Genomic DNA, 17,326 nt, shown 5'->3' with positions numbered 1-17,326 from the left:
TGGAGCAAACGTATTATTATCAAACGCACAGCCTCTTGTCCGTTGCCCCAAAAGCAGCAATAAAATAATAATAAAGAGAGGGAGGGGAAAAAATTGACGGGAGCCTTATTTTTCCTCACGACACGAATGTTTCCCGCTCTGTCAGGTCTGGGCTTTCTTATTCCAGGCAGCGCATCACAGTGAGGCAGCGCTAAGAATAGCTCACAAACGCCTTCTTATGTAACCGTGTCAGAATGCATTGTGCGGAGGATATTAAGTCCTGGCTAAGCAGGGTCGTGTTGAAAGTGTAAAACAAATGACAGTGATCTAAAAGCAAATTATATGATCCACACTGTAGAAAATGACAAACTTCAGTTGATCACGGCAAAGCATTACTTCAGTGGGAGCCCCTTCTCAGTTAACTGTGATTTCAGAGGGTGTCATTCACCGAACACTACTGAGGTCAGCGCACTCCAACGCCGGCATTTTGAAAGTCACTCGCATTTTTAAAAAAGCAACAAAGAGTGAACCATGCATGTGAAGCTCGGACTGCTCATATCATATAATGACAACTATTCACCTAACTCTGAGGTGTTCCTGCTTGAGGTCACCTTGCACTTGCTGACTGAATAGAGACCCGACACCCTGTAAAGCTGCTTTGTGATGCTTACTATTAATACAACTCTATATAAATGATGAAAGAGGCATGAAACCGGTTTATAAAGGAGCACCAGGACCCATCAAAAGACAGAAATCTGCGGGACGCCACACGAGTGAGGAGAGCAATTATTTATTGCGTTTTGGTTCCCTCTGGCCTGTGCTGTCCCTTTCGTGTCTTGGGCAAATCGAAGAGGCAGATGGTCAGAAGGAGCTGTGGTAGAGGTGCGGGGGTGGCCGGTCTCTTGGCACATGGACGAAGCATGAGAGCCACATCTCAGAGTTTACAGAGCGCAATCCACTGTCCACAGTATCAGCTCGTGTTACAACTCACGCTCACTCAGAATGAGCATTCCTGTACTACGACCTAATATATTTCTGGCATACTTCATTGAAAAGAGCTTCTTTTGCACTCTTTTTGCACTCTATATTCCCAAGTTATTCTACTTTATACCCTTCTTATGTACTTTTCACTGCATACTTCATCCCTGAGATCTCTGAGATCTTCACTCGAAAATTCACTCTTCTCTATATATACTCTTCTCTAGCATGGTATTCTCAGAAATCTCTATTTGCAAAACATTCTTAAGAATACAAATAGGTCTTAAAGGGATAGTTCACCCAAAAATGAAAATTCTCTCATCATTTGGTCACGCTCAAGTTGTTCCAAACCTGTACCCATTTCTTTGTTTTGCTGAACACAAACACTGTCAGAAAAAAAGGTACATTGCTGTCACCGGGGCAGTACCTATAAGGTATAGCACCAAAAAGTTACTAATATGTACCTTTAAGGTACTAATACGCACTATTAAAGGTCCTGTTCTTTGCGATTCCGTCTTTCAAACTTTAAAATGCTGTAAGAGCATAAATAATACCTGTAAAATGATAAAGCTCAAAGTTCAATGCCAAGCGAGATATTTTATTTAACAGAAGTTCCCTTTCAAAGCCTGCAGCGAACGGCCGGTTTGGACTACACCCCTGCCCTTACTGTTGTAATGACGTCACTAGAACAGTTTGCTATCTAACCCTCCACCAACGAGAATATGTAAAAAAGGGGGCGTGGTCTTGTTGCTCTCCCACCTGGAGAAGAGCGCACATTGAGCGTATTGCAGAAAAGAGAAAACAGTGGTATACAGATAAGTAAATTGTGTGAAAAATACAGGGTTTTTTTTACACCCGAAACATGAACTCATGTTATATTGCACACTGTAAACACAATCAAAGCTTCAAAAAACACATGAAAAACGGGACTTTTAAAGTACTGATATGCACCTTTTAAGGTACTAATATGTACCATTTAGTGGTGAGTAAGGTACAAAGATGGACCTTTTCACTTTTGTACCTTAGGGTACCCCCATAGTGACAGCGATGTACCTTATTTTCTTAGAGTGAAGGAGGATATTTAGAAAAATGTTTGTAACCAAGCAGATCTCTGCAGCCGTTGACTAACATAGTAAGGGAAAAACACCGGCTGCCGAGATCTGCTTGGTTACAAACATTCTTCCAAATATCTTTCTTTGTTTTCAGCAGAAGAAAGACATTTTTTTTTTTAGATCTTATTCTAAGTTTAATTCTCTTCTCTAAGTTTAAAAAAGTTGTGCTCAATTTGTACTATTGTACAATTGTTTTTTTTTAATTGATTTTATTCCTATGATAAAAATAACTACAAAGTTAATCTGGGAATATTTAAAAAACATTCAAAATTTGAACTTCGGAACATTCTTATAAACAACTTTTTTGTGAAAAACACGACCCCTTCTGCATTCGTTTTTGAGCATATTCTCTACACTAGCTGTAGCTCCATCCCTGCTCTATTTATACAACATACTCCTCATGACACACTTCATCCCTCTGCTTCTATTCAATAGAGCCGTTCTCATTATGTCAGTATCTTAACGGTCTTACGCCACGGCAGACATTTACAACGAGCTCAAATGAACGATAGGTGTTAATTTTTTCATTGTTTAGCATTTCATAACGTTCCATGACTCACATATACCGGGGTGGGTGTTGTTCAATGAGAGCCTTACTGATAGTCTGCCACACTGCTCAGACTCTTCTCATGATCACACACTCACTGTACGGATGCGCTCTGTCCGCACATGCTCCGTTCACTGGCGTTCTGCATGCAAAAGAGCTCGCCAGTCTCCCAACCTCTGTTCCCATGCCATTCACAAACAAAGCTCCTCTCACAAAGCAGGCCAACAATCACAGCTCTCATGACGCAGATCATGGGAAAGGGCCCCTTGGGCCAGAAACATCTTCAATGATTTTGAACCCCTGAGGGGTGAGAGCCACTCTTCAAATGTCCATCACTTGCTAAAGCGAGAGCAAAGCTGTCGATTGGCTTTTTTGGCCTCCGATCGAGGACGCTGAGCCACAGTGGAAAGCGTCCACTGAGTCACCGTGTTCCCACAATACTCTTTGGGTGGAGAGTTTTACTTCTATTCCTGTCATGTGCGACGGGAGTGAGGATATACAACACAAATCATTCGCTCTGTGTTTACGAGGTTCAGTGTGTGTGTACGTGTGTGTTTTTGTTTGTGGGATGTAACAATGAATGGCTCCAGTGCCCTGAAATAGCCATCAGCATGAGGCAGTGTGTAGCAAGATCGCAGTGGGAAGGGTGGAGTGACTTGTGTACGAGCCATAAAGAGAAAGAAAGAGGAGAGTTAAAGGGTGTGGGAAGCAGGTGAAAGGACAAAATGTCCCTCTGTAACCTTTAAAAAAAGAGAGGAAAAAAGAAAAGCCAATTTGAGATAAGAGATGTTGAGATGCTGCCTATTACATAAGGCCGCTTCATTATTTCAGATATTCCTGACATATAAAATCATAGAAAGAAAACAAAAAAAATCCTATAAATCTATATTGTGATTAAGCAGCTTTTGCATGCTCATTTCATAACACTGCAACTCTTCAATAAGTCATGCTTACTAGAACATACTACCAAGTTGATGTCAGTAAGATTGTTTTAAATACTTTCATGAAACAAGGATACATTAAATGATCAAAAGTGACAGTAAAGACCATTCCTAATAAATACCCTTCTTTTGATATTTCTATTAATAATAATAATAATAAAAAAATATACACACACACACACACACACACACACACACACACACACACACACACACACACACACACACACACACACACACACACACACACACACACACACACACACACACACACACACACACACACCTAAACGATTATTAGGAACACCATACTAATCCTGTTTCGCCTTCAGAACTGCCTTAATTCTACGTGGCATTTATTCAACAAGGGGCTGAAAGCATTCTTTAGAAATGTTGGCCCATATTGATAGGATAGCATCTTGCAGCTGATGGAGATTTGTGGGATGCACATCCAGGGCACGAAGCTCCCGTTCCACCACATCCCAAAGATGCTCTATTGGGTTGAGATCTGGTCACTGTGGGGGCCATTTTAGTACAGTCAACTCATTGTCATGTTCAATAAACCAATTTAAAATGATTTGAGCTTTGTGACATGGTGCATTATCCTGCTGGAAGTAGCCATCAGAGGATGGTACATGGTGGTCATATAGGGATGGACATGGTCAGAAACAATGCTCAGGTAGACTGTGGCATTTAAATGATGCCCAACTGGCACTAAGGGGCCTAAAGTGTGCCAAGAAAACATCCCCACACCCTTACACCACCACCACCAGCCTGCACAGTGGTAACAAGGCATGATGGATCCATGTTCTCATTCTGTTTACACCAAATTCTGACTCTACCATCTAAATGTCTCAACAGAAATCGAGACTCATCAGACCAGGCAACATTTTTCCAGTCTTCAGCTATCCAATTTTGGTGAGCTTGTGCAAATTGTAGCCTCTTTTTCCTGTTTGTAGTGGAGATGAGTGGTACCCGGTGGGGTCTTCTGCTGTTGTAGCCCATCTGCCTCAAGGTTGTGCGTGTTGTGGCTTCAAATGCTTTGCTGTATACCTCGGTTGTAACGAGTGTTTATTTCAGTCAAAGTTGCTCTTCTATCAGCTTGAATCAGTCGGCCCATTCTCCTCTGACCTCTAGCATCAACAAGGCATTTTCACCCACAGGACTTCTGCATACTGGATGTTATTCCCTTTTCACACCATTCTTTGTAAACCCTAGAAATGGTTGTGCGTGAAAATCCCAGTAACTGAGCAGATTGTAAAATACTCAGATTGGCCCATCTGGCACCAAAGACAATGCCATACTAAAAATTGCTTAAATCACCTTTCTTTCCCATTTTGATATTTAGTTTAGAGTTGTCTTGACCAGGGATACACCCCTAAATGCATTGAAGCAACTGCCATGTGATTGGTTGATTAGATAATTGCATTAATGAGAAATTTAACAGGTGATCCTAATAATCCTTTAGGTCAGTGTATATATATATATATATATATTGTGACAAGTCTCCTGAGCTCTCATCAGCATCGCCCTGGCAACAAACAAGGAACACCTGCAAGCACTCAGCACGGGCCGGACCGTCACAGCTGCAGGCCATTAACACACCCCATAAAAGCCATCACCTTGGAACTCCAGTTTGAGCACGATCTCCATGCAGCACTACGCTAACGCTTGTCTCTCTCTTCCAACCAGAAAGCAGCTTGTGACGCTCCGGCCACACCGCCACACAGATGTCACCGCTAGCACCAGGGAACCCGGAAGAAGGACACACAGCGCACCTGCACCACTATAATTCAACGTTTGTTCACTGTTTCACCAATAAATCCACCCTCTGGGGGTTTTGCACCAATTTCATTGTTGCGTGATCCTTCACCCTGCCACAATATATGTATGTGTGTGTTTATATATATATAATATATATATAAACACACACATAAGGGAATTAAATGCTCTTACACAATTGTTTAAAGCTGCTAATGTGTTTTAGAAAAAAAAAGAAGAAAAAAAAAACATTCGCTCAAACTAAAACAACAACTCTAAAAATAAAATAGTAGCACTATTTGATAAAGCAAAGCTACTGACAAATATGAATCCTTCAAACCAGAGTTCAACAGTTATCAAAACTTTTCATTTGGCTAATAATGCTTCCATCAAGGCTTGATTGAAAAGATGATACAATTATGTAATAAATTATACAAACAAAATGAATAAATACAATGATACAATCAGTGTTTATTTTAATTATAATACATATTAATAATTTATATTAAAGGGGGGGTGAAACACTCAGTTTCAGTCAGTGTCATGTCAATCTTGAGTACCTATAGAGTAGCATTGCATCCTGCATATCTCCGAAAAGTCTTTATTTTTTTTATAATTATATAAGAAAGATGCGCTGTTCCGAGTCTTTCCGGAAAAAGCCGAGCGGGTGGGGGCGTGTCGTGTGAGCGGAGCTAAATAATGACGTGTGCTCGCTGCTGCTATTGTGTTGAGTCGAGTGCGTCGTAAAGCTGTCATCCCTAACAGCGGGAAAAAACTTTATTCAAAATAAAAATATGGCTTTTAATCAGATACAGCCATACATCTATGATCCGGAATCAGACCCAGAGGCTGCAGTTGAACAGGAGCAGCAGCAAAAACGACTAGAGCAGGACGTCTCTATGTGGTAGGTTATACACTAACTATATAATATGCTTAGCGGCTTGTGTTATTTACATATTTATACTTGAATTATATCGTCGTATTTTTGTCTTTGAAGGTGTACATGTGGGAAGTGCAGTTGTGCACGTGTGTTTGTGTGTTTACGCGTGGTTTGTGTAGACAGTAAGCGGACTGGTTTTGCACGGCAGGCTAAGTTAGTGTTTACATAGAAAGACACGGAATAGTAGCGCATTTGAATGAAGAAGCGCGCTTATTTAGTTCAACATATTTCCCCCCTCTTTGTGTATTGTTGTTTGGAGTGCTTTTACAATACACAATTATAAAGTTACACATATAGTGGCCAGCTAAACAAATGTACACGCACTACACATCGCATGCTCCATTGATCAATTAACTATACGTGATCATGTTTGGGCTACTTGATGAGTATAGGCAAAAACACAGACATTTGAAGCAGTCTAACTCACTGCCTGCGGTTCTAACGTTGGGACTGCTCCATCCTTCAGCATTAGGCGATCGGAAAATCCTGTGTCGAGCTGGGCCTTGTTTATGAAACAGTCGGCACCGAAATGCAGCGAACAGATATAAACATTCGAGCAACTCAGTTGCTGATCCGGAAAAGCAAATTACATCCACTGTTGCCTTAACGCGGGGTTTTTGGGGAATCTGTGCAGGACTGTCTTGGTCTGGCAACCAAAAACGCACTTTTTTGGTGACATTGTTATGTGCACATCACCTTTCCAGCATCCTACAAGCCAGTGCTTTGATGGGCGTAGCCTGTTACTTTCGCTCTCTCCCTCTCTCTCTCTCTCGCTCTTCCGGTAGAATTGTCCGTAAGGTCCATACAAGGAAATTCCGCCCCCATTAACGTCAAAGGGGACGCATGATCTCAAAAAACTTGCCGAAACTTATGACTAACCGGAAGTAGTATTTTTGACAAAGAAATACTCCCATCAAACGTCCACCTTAACTTTTGAAACTTTGTCTATGTTTAGTATGGGATTCCAAGTCTTTAACAGTGTAAAAAGATCAGTATGCATCTAACAGCATTTCACCCCCCCTTTAAAAAAAAGTATAGTGGAACACTGTTACCTAAATGTAACCCCTACCCAAATTTGCAGAATTCTTGTTTATTAAAATAATAATAATAATAATTTACCTCAATCCGTCTACAATTTTCTGTGCTCTACAGAAAATATTTAGTTCTACAGGTCTAATAACACCCCCGCTATTGCAACAGTCACATGCAGACATCCATTAGGACCTGAGTCATGTGGAAATTGCTGCGTAGAGTGAGTGAGAGGAATTCTCTATTCATATAAACCTCAAAATACACTCTAGAGAGGTGGAGATGAGGTCATGATCTGACATCTGTAACAGCAAGTCATGTAACCTGTGCTACCTAAAGATGTGGAGCGAGCTGGCATCACCTACATGACTGTTAAGTTCTCAGGAACCCTGTAGCACTCAATGCTTCATGCTAAATAAAAAAGACAGATGATTGGACTAACTAACTAACCGAGTGATCACAGTTACTTAAGATAGGAGGTGGCTACAGACCTCTACTGTATGTGCTGTACGTAGTGCTTGAGTATTTGTGCCTGAATGCCAGTTAAAGATTACTGATATGAGTCACACTGCTCACAGCAGCCCACTCTCTCTCTCTCTCTCTCTCTCTCTCTCTCTCTCTCTCTCTCTCTCTCTCTCTCTCTCTCTCTCTCTCTCTCCAACCCTATACACTGTTCCTCAGTTCAAGAGGGCCTGGAGGTCTCCATGGAAACTTGGATTCATGTGAGTCAGTTAGTGGAGTACAGAAGAGCACACACACAGAGAGAGAGAGAGAGAGAGAGAGAGAGAGAGAGAGAGAGAGAGAGAGAGAGAGAGAGAGAGAGAGAGAGAGAGAGAGAGAGAGAGAGAGAGAGAGAGAGAGAGAGAGAGAGAGAGAGAGAGAGAGAGAGAGAGAGAGTAGTAAATGTAAAGAGAACTGAAACAGATCAAAGAGAGAGAAGGTACAGGTGATGAACACACAGGTCATTGAAAAAATCTGAGGTGCCTAAATGCATCAGAAGGGATTTCAAAATCAAGACGCTGCTCTCGAAGGTCACAGCCATCATTTACTGACGTCAGCAAAAAACGTAAAAAGAAACAAAAGAAAAACATCTCGGGGGTCTTACTTCCCACATAATGGTCACGATGACTAGAAATCCATTTATGGACTCTATTATGTGCAGTCATGCATATAACAAATTTTTGTAAGCATGCACACTTTTGTGCACACACAATCCCATTGGAAGAAACTGAGTATGTATATTACTTGAATATCACAATAGTTTCCCCTAAATATTAAAGCCTGTTACTGCCTCATGGTAACATAACAAAGGGAAGTAACTGAGAGATTAAGTATGTTAAATCACAGTTGGGAGATATAGTCACACGGGAACGAAGGGGAATTATTTGGTTGCAATTATCAGGAATAAAATCACACAGCAATATAAAATGTGATAATTGCAAAAAAATAAGGTTGCATTTACACTACCATTCAAAAGCGTGGGGTCATTTTTTTAAAGACTCTTACATTAAATTGACCAAAAGTGACATTAAAGACTTTTGTAATGTTACAAAAGATTTCTATTTCATATAAATTCAGTTCCTTTGAACTTTCTATTCATCAAAGAATCCTAAGAAATGTATAAATGTTTTATAAAGTAATTATAATAAAACATGTTTCAGCATTATAGAATGAGTTGCACAAAAGTGCATATCAAAACATTAAAATAGAGAAGTTACTTTAAACTGTAATTATATTACCATTTTTACTGTATTTTATCCCAAAAAATCCCTATTGGTGAGCATAATCATTTTTTTACCGACCTTAAACTTTTGAATGGTAGTGTACTTTTTCTCCCCATCTCAGACTGAAATTGACTTTCATACCTATAATCCGAAAATGCCTTTTAGCTCAGAGGTTTTCAACTAGTATTAATGAAATGAAAGTGTCTCGACAAGGTCTCTCAACCAATACGAGGACAACCAGTATAAAAAAGCTAGATTTTCTTAGTCAAACATTTGAATTAAAAACACTGATTTTATGCTGAATTAAAACCTAAGTGCAGTTTAGAGCCAGAGACGTACAGCCAGTCTAGCTTGTATATGACAACAACCTTCACCTAAGATATACATTTTCATTTCATATTGAGAGAATTTTTATTTGATTTCATTCAGGCCTGGTGCTGAAGGCTGACTCACTGCCACCTGAAACAGCTGCTGTTGTTCTGACCTTGGGAGGCAGAGTCACATCCAAGCTCCGATCTCTTGACTGAGACAGCTGATGGTGACGCCAGGGCCCCGGAGGCTGGCGTCACAAGGGCTTTTGTGGTGACTTACCCTCCCTGAAGGACATTTAGTAGGACGGTGACACCAACCTCTAGTGTGGGATCTGGAAAAGCTATGACTGCATTCTCAGTGAGGCATTGACACACATAGTGCTATCCCTAAATGACGATTAACACTGCTAATTGTGCTTCACACTCTGGGAAATGAACGCAGGAAGTCCCAAAACACAGTGAGACTGAACATCAGTGTAACGAGCAGCCGGAGAGGCTCCTGCTCATTAGCGATGGTTAAAAGCTTTCGGCTTCTCCACGGCAGCTGTGAGTCAGAGCTGCATATGAAACAGCTCCACATGGTGTGCTGATCTACTGAAGATGGCCAGTAATTAGAATTTTATTAGATGGGGCAGGAAATCAGAGGTTTCTGTCAATTTTCATCATCAGGGCTTAAAGGTCCACTGAAGTACCTTGAAACGCCTCACATTATTCAATGTGTTGACGTAATTTCCCCTGAAACGGCTTCAGCTGTTAGCAGATCCTCCCCTTTTTTAAAACAGCCAATAGCGTTTCGTTTATATACAGTTTGACTAGAGCGCAAGAGCGGACCTTCTCTGTTTGGTAAAGCCAGTTTCCTCTAACAGACTTTATTCGCCTCAAATGAAATCATATTTACACTGAATCGTTTCCTATCACATATATAGTGTGCTATGTGCCTTTCACCATGTAGAAATTAGTAAATGTGTGTTAACAACTCATGACCGATTTCAGCCTTAGCTTCGGCAGTCTTGGCTTTAGATTCTAGAGCTCATTTTGATTGGACAGAAGATTTGACGAGAAAGTCTGCGATGATGTCACCAAAATCTGAGATTCGTTTTAACGAAGTGGGAGACTGTCAATTTTGAATGCTTAAATCTCCTAAATGCAAATTTTGTCATAGTTTTGGAACATACCAGCTTATTCATAACGTAAAGGCTAACAGTCATACTAAAAGCTAAAAAACTTACATTTTGATTTAAGTGAACCTTTAAATGTACTACAATGAAACAGCCAGAAGCAACATATTTAAAAAGGATGCTTTGACCATTTATCTACTATATATAGAGACTTGTAGGTTGTAAGAACATTTCAGGAGCAACCCAGATCTTATTAAGTGGTTTACATCCTAAAGTCTGACTCACCTTGCACACAAAACTTGAGCTCCTTGGCGTCGGTGACAGTGCTGCCAGTCATTCTCTCTGGCACTTTCTTACTCATGCGATTGTAATTCCGTCTTTTCTTGGTCTCGCCCCACAGGTTGGAGCCCCCGTGCATGCTGGGAATATTGAGCACAGCGATACCCTCTAGAGACGTGCTGCTGAGATCCAAGATGATGCCATCACACTGGGACAGAAACAGAAAACACAGAAAATGTTTCTTGACTGCAGAAAATATGCAAAATGTAGATACAAAAAGCTCTCTTGTGAGCTTTTGTGAAGTCCCATATGCTCACCAAGACTGAATTTATTTAATCAAAAATACCAGCCGAACTTAGCCTCGCCCACAAAATGTTTAGGTTGGGCAGTTCGGTCTGGCCTTTCTCCATAGAGGAGTAATTATCCCCGAACAGAAACTTTTCGGACCTAATCATAATCGGGGCGGGCTTTAGACGATGACGGACAGATGATCAACAGTACCGTAATCATGCACGTCATCAAAGGGGCTTCTCCTAAACGGAGAGCTTGTTTATATATTCATTCACCTTCACAATTTCTTTTAGAAATGATGATCATGTTGCGGGTAAGTACTCTTTGTATCATTAAATAATATATATATATATATATATATATATATATATATATATATATATATATATATATATATATATATATATATATATATATATATATATATATATATATATATATATATATATATAATTTTACAACACCGGCAAAGATTGTGTATTCCAGCCGGACACCAGCGCACGTGCAGATAAGGTTGCCAAGTTTTTACAACAAAACCCGCCAACTACTAGCCCTAAACAATAGCTTCTTGGGGGGGTTCTCCGGGGGAAAATGGCGTTTGGGGGGTAAAATGTGTGTTATTTTGGCAGGGATGCCTGCTAAAATTCGCACTCATGGGTCTATATATCACATAATAGTCGCTTCAACCCGCGGACATAGAAAACAACCCGCTGGGGGAAAAAACGTGGACTTCGCAACACAGTGCAGTTGAACTCTATTGACATTTGACAATGCGTCGCTTCATTGCTCTGATTGGTTGTAGGTCTATCCAATTGAGGTCTTTCCTGGTTCGGTTAAAACAAGCCCCATAATCACAGCAGTCATATAATGCATGTCAATGGGGTGTATATCTAGGAGAGTCACTAATAAGAGTAAAAAGCACATACGAATCCATATTAAACCCTGCGGCTCGTGGTGACACAATGATGTCGTAAAACAGGAAACGATCGGTTTCTGGGAGAAACCGAATAGTTTTTATGGTATTTTTTTTACACATGAATCACAAACACACACACACACACACACACACACACACACACACACACACACACACACACACACACACACACACACACACACACACACACACACACACACACACACACACACACACACACACACACACACACATATTAGTGCCTGCACAGATCGGTTGAATGATGCGTCTATGTACACATATCTATGATCGCACCGGAAGTAATGGTGTTGGGAATACTGGATGATATTTGTCTGCTGTGAGGAAAAAAACAACAACAACAACATAAATACTGTTCGGTTTCTCACAGAAAATTATCATTCTGTGTCTTAAGACATCAATGTGTCACCAGGAGCCACAGGGTTTAATATGGATTTGTATTTTTTTTTTCTCTTATAGTGACTCTCATAGATATACACCCCATTGACATGCATTATATGACTGGCACAGTGCAACGGTTGGAGTTAAAAATCTTAATTTGTGTTCTACTGAAGAAACAAACACACCTTCATCTTATCACATTTTCATTTTTGGGTGAACTATCCATTTAATATATTTTAAAAACAGGAATTAATTCCTGTGATGGCAAAGCTGAATTTTCAATTGCTTCAGTGTCACATGATCCTTCAGAAATCATTCTAATATGCTGATCTGCCACTTAAGAAACATTTCTTATTATTATCAATACTTAAAACACTTGTGCTGCTTAATATTTTTTGTGAAAACATACATTCTTCTTAGGTTCTTTTTCTTAGAAACAACAGGATTCTTAGATGTATAGAAAGATCGAAAGACCAGCATTTATTTTAAAATTCTGATTGTTTTCTAACTGTTACTTTTAATCATTTTAATGCATCCTTGCTGAATATAAGTACTAAATTCCTTCCAAATTTTTGAACAGTGATGTATACCGGATAAGAAAGACGAATAAAATATCCTTAAGGCATGATACACTGTATCCATGTTCTTAACTATTGAAATTGGTGCATCAATAACAATCACATTCCAGACACAAGAGATGTGTAAATGCCTGCCTTCGATCCAAAAATAGAAATGCTGTACAGTATTATATGATGTCAGAGACCACCCTGAATCAAACCAAGGGCGTCAGTACAGTGGAAAAGCACACAAACTTCAAAAGACCAACACTGACATGTTTACGACATAATGAGATGCCTTGATCTGTGTGAGATCCCACACAAGAGTGGGAGAAAAAAACAGCATGTCCTTTTCTAATGCAAATTCCTCAACTACTGATGCTTTCACAGCTTTTCTAATTTCATAACTGTTGTAAAACATCAGCCTCTTTGGTCTGAATCAAAGTCCCTTTAAGGCAAGTCAGTTCACTTGGCGGTCATGTTGCTAATGCCCTCAGCAGCTTTTTTTTATGTAGGTAGTAAACATTCAAGTACAGCTTAGGAACTTTAATAACAGCTATAACAAAATAGCACAACAATCGAAAAGATGATTGCTTCTTTTAACTGAAAGGCAATTCATGGTTTAATCTTGCCCCTTTATAATATCTCAAGAAAGCGCTTTAATAAATAATATTATATCAGTTAAAAACAGAAATTGTCAATCATGCATTATTCCTTAAGTATCTAAAACTGGCAAGTGTGAAACTTTCACATGATGGGAATGCTGTCAACAGAGGACGTCTGCCAATATTTGCTTTCAGACAGACGTTCTGACGTGTTCAACACTGACTGCGTACGAGCTGGCTGAGATAGATACTGAAGCCAGCTGCATTAATGAATCACAGTTTGTTGAAGGAAGTGTTCAGTGGACATACTGACCCGATACACAGTTAAAAGACTGTGTATGTGGCTGTACACAATTACAACATTTAAGTAAAACAAGTAAAACAGGCCACTATTGATGGGCTAAATGTCCTGGACTCACCTCCACCTCAATGGTTTCGTTCAGCTTTTTACAAGTGGCTGAGATGGTCTCTGTGGTGCCAAATTCAAAGTACCACAACTTGTTTTTCATCCTGAAGAGAAAGAACAAAAATTAAAATAAAATAAAAACTTAAACAACAGCTTTTTACTATCTGGAATATTCTGTGTAAGGACGTGTGAACATAGTATTACACTGTTTTAAAATGGTGGGGACATTGAAATAATAATTACATTATGCATAAATAGGTAGCCATGATCTTTTACGGATTCAACCCCTCTGAGACTGTAATCATTTACAAATGTAAGCTTTTCTAAACTACAAGATACAGTTTTTTTTAATGGCATCTATAACAATTTAGTGGCAAATTAAAAGTGAAAAGTGTCTTTTTTGAGTTATATGATTTTTTTGCAATAAAGCTATGTCATAATTATTCAACCCCTAATCAACGCTTATTTGTTTAATATAGTACAAAGTTGTGTTAAAACACAATTAAGCCTTTGGAAACCATAACAAAAACTGAATTAGCAAATATGTCCAAAATAAGTCAATCAAGCTCTCACAAAAGCTATAAAGAACAAACAGTTTTATTACATTACATCCCTACACGAAAATTTCCAAAATACTAAATGTTTCTAGAGACACAGCTGGTAGCATTATTCATAAGTTTAACATTTGTTGTACCAGAAAACCATTGATGGGAACTCAATTTACTGCCAAAGATTTGCAAGATGACCTGATGAATGGAGGAAAAATAAAATAAAAAAAATAATTCAATTCAGAGTATAAGAATAACACTAGACAATCATGGCCTTCATGTTGGGATGTCTTGCTGAATGGCACGTTTGACCAAGAAGAACATAAAAGGCTGACTTGAATATGCTCAAATTAATTTGGATAGACCTGTAGAGTTCTGGAGGAATGTTTCATAGAGTGAAACTTTTTGGATATGTGGATCAGTGGTATGTCTGGAGTAAAAAAGGAAAAAGCTTATAAGAAGAAGAACACCATCTCTTTATGGTCAAACATGGAGGTGGTCCAGTTTTGTTATGAGGGTCATTTGGATTTGCAGGAAGTGGAAATCTTGACTGTATAAAGGAAAATCATGAATTCTTTGAAGTATCAAGATATTTTTAAAGATAGTGATGGCTTTGGTGCAGAGACTGAAGCTTGCATGAACAATGGACCTTCCTGCAGGACAACAATCCCAAAGTATACATCCAAATCTACTTAAGCTTGGTTCAGGGATCACTCATAGAATGTTTTTGAGTGGCATGTACAGTCAAATGTAAATTTCATTTTAAGAAAGAAAACAGTGGTAAAGTAAAAATCCAAAGATTATCAGTGACCTGGAAGGTTTTTCAAGTGAGGAATGGGCCAAGATTTCACTAGAGAAGTGACAGAAGCTTCTAAGCAATTCCAGGCAGCATTTATTGGTTCTGCACAAAATGTGACTTTTGGGGGTTGAATAATTTTGTACACAAATGTTTAGAGGCAATTTCTTTCCCCCATCATTTTCATTCTCAGAATCACTCAAATGTGTATTAATAAACATTCTATAATAATTTACTAATGCCTCTGTTAATTTGTTTTTATAACATCTTGTTCTCTGCAGTACAAAGGTCAATGGGGTTGAATCATTTTGATTGCAGCCATTATGTATTAACCTGGAGATCAGTTGTACATTATTTGCTCATTTTAAGTCAAAAATTAAAGTTTAACACCTGTGTGTCTGAATGTTTTAGATGACATCAAAAAAGTATTAAAAAACGTAGTAATAGTGTGCAATAAGATTTAGAACTCAACATCACAAGCTCAGTCATAATGAACAGAAGACAGAAATGATGACTCAGTGTGCAGCTGTTCTATCATTGGAACAACAAACAAGTTTGCGTTTACACACCCCAATGTTAATGCTGGCGTGAAAATAAATATTATGGGATGAACAGAGCCTTGGGCTGTCAACGGATAAAAGACAACCGCTCTCTGATCTAACTCAGATCAAAAACACCTAAAAGTCCTTCATTTGTAACAAAACATGCATGGATTAACAAAAACAGTGTTTTCATTTAGTTTAGAAGCTGAATTATGATTTAAAGCATCACATTTACAATTGAATTAGTCAAGGTAAGCATACAGAACTGTATCTGATCAAAAGTGTCAGTTAAGATATTTATAATGTTACAAAAGGTTTCTATTTCAAATAAATGCTGGTCTTTTGAACATTCTGTTCATCAAAGAATTGTGAAAAAAGTATCAGTTTATGCAAAAATATGAGAATGATTTGTAAGGGATTGTGCACTGAAGACTGGAGTAATGATGCTGAAAATTCCGCTTTGCCATCACAGCAATAAATTATATTTTAAAACATATTAAAACAGAAAACATTTTTAAATTGTAATAATATTTCAAAATAAGATTTTTATAATCTTTGCTCATTCTTTAGGACATAGTTGGGGTTATGATTAGAACCATGGCGTCTTTGGGCCAGTATATTTTGTCATCATCTGCCCTTCTGAAATATTGATACGCTACAAGGAAAGCTGAGGCAGACAGGTGTGAGAGGACATGAGTGACAGTGAACTTGGCCTCAGCTTCCATGGAGAAACCAGAGCCGCCATCGGCAACCTGAGCACAATCTGACATTTACACTGAGAGGAGCCAGCTGAGGACAACAGACGGTGCCAATATATCACAGAAGGATATGACAAATCTAAAATGAAGACCTTTTCCTTCAGATTAGTGCATATATGAGCTTAAAAAACAGCTTTACAACACTTGGACCCTATCAAATCTCTCACTGCTGTGAATGTTGCATTTTCACTTTGGTTATGAAACAGGGCAATTTACACTCATCAGATGGTGACAACCAGTGACAAGGCCCTGGCAAAGGGGTGTTCTGCTGATAATGACAACACTATTGTTTGCATAACAGACAAAATGCAATGGGGGCTTCTCCAGGCCCACAAGGGATGGACACAGAGCAAACATCAGTGTTAACTATATAAGTCACGTTATCCTCTGAGGTACAAGATAAAAGAACCAGAAGCTAATAATGGCAACACGCTAAATTAAGCTTTGTTTTTTAAGCTTGAGTAAAATTCTGTGATGCATTATGTAAAGACATCAGAGGTCTGGGATAACGCATGTTATTCACAGGTTTTAAATACATAATAACAGTGTTGGGGAAGCAATGCGGATTTTTCCTCCTTCAATCAGAACAATATTTAATAGTACAAAAAAGAGGGTGCGAAATTTGTAAAATTAATAAAAAATTAAATTATTTATATATATACATATATATATATATATGTACACTCAGCTAAAAGATTATTAGGTAAAGTGCGTCAGAACAAATTCCTCTTGATAATGTCAGATAACTTTGATAGAGTATGTTAGGTA

The 17,326-nt window shown here is 38.8% G+C and overlaps 1 protein-coding gene across 3 annotated transcripts in view; it reads right to left on the bottom strand.

Annotated features, from left to right (window-relative positions):
* Positions 1 to 17,326, bottom strand: part of LOC137075321 (diacylglycerol kinase beta-like) — a 154,076-nt gene that overhangs the window by 8,855 nt on the left and 127,895 nt on the right. For all 3 annotated transcript variants that reach the window (XM_067443716.1, XM_067443715.1, XM_067443717.1), the window contains 2 exons: positions 13,928 to 14,018; positions 10,726 to 10,927 (listed from right to left, as the gene is read on the bottom strand). In XM_067443716.1, coding sequence (XP_067299817.1) covers positions 10,726 to 10,927; positions 13,928 to 14,018 — 293 coding nt within the window. The remainder of the gene's footprint in view (positions 1 to 10,725; positions 10,928 to 13,927; positions 14,019 to 17,326) is intronic.

The sequence above is a fragment of the Pseudorasbora parva genome, chromosome 5 (assembly GCF_024679245.1).
Source record: "Pseudorasbora parva isolate DD20220531a chromosome 5, ASM2467924v1, whole genome shotgun sequence".
NCBI lineage: Eukaryota > Metazoa > Chordata > Actinopteri > Cypriniformes > Gobionidae > Pseudorasbora > Pseudorasbora parva.
This window is presented reverse-complemented; position numbering and strand designations above follow the sequence as displayed.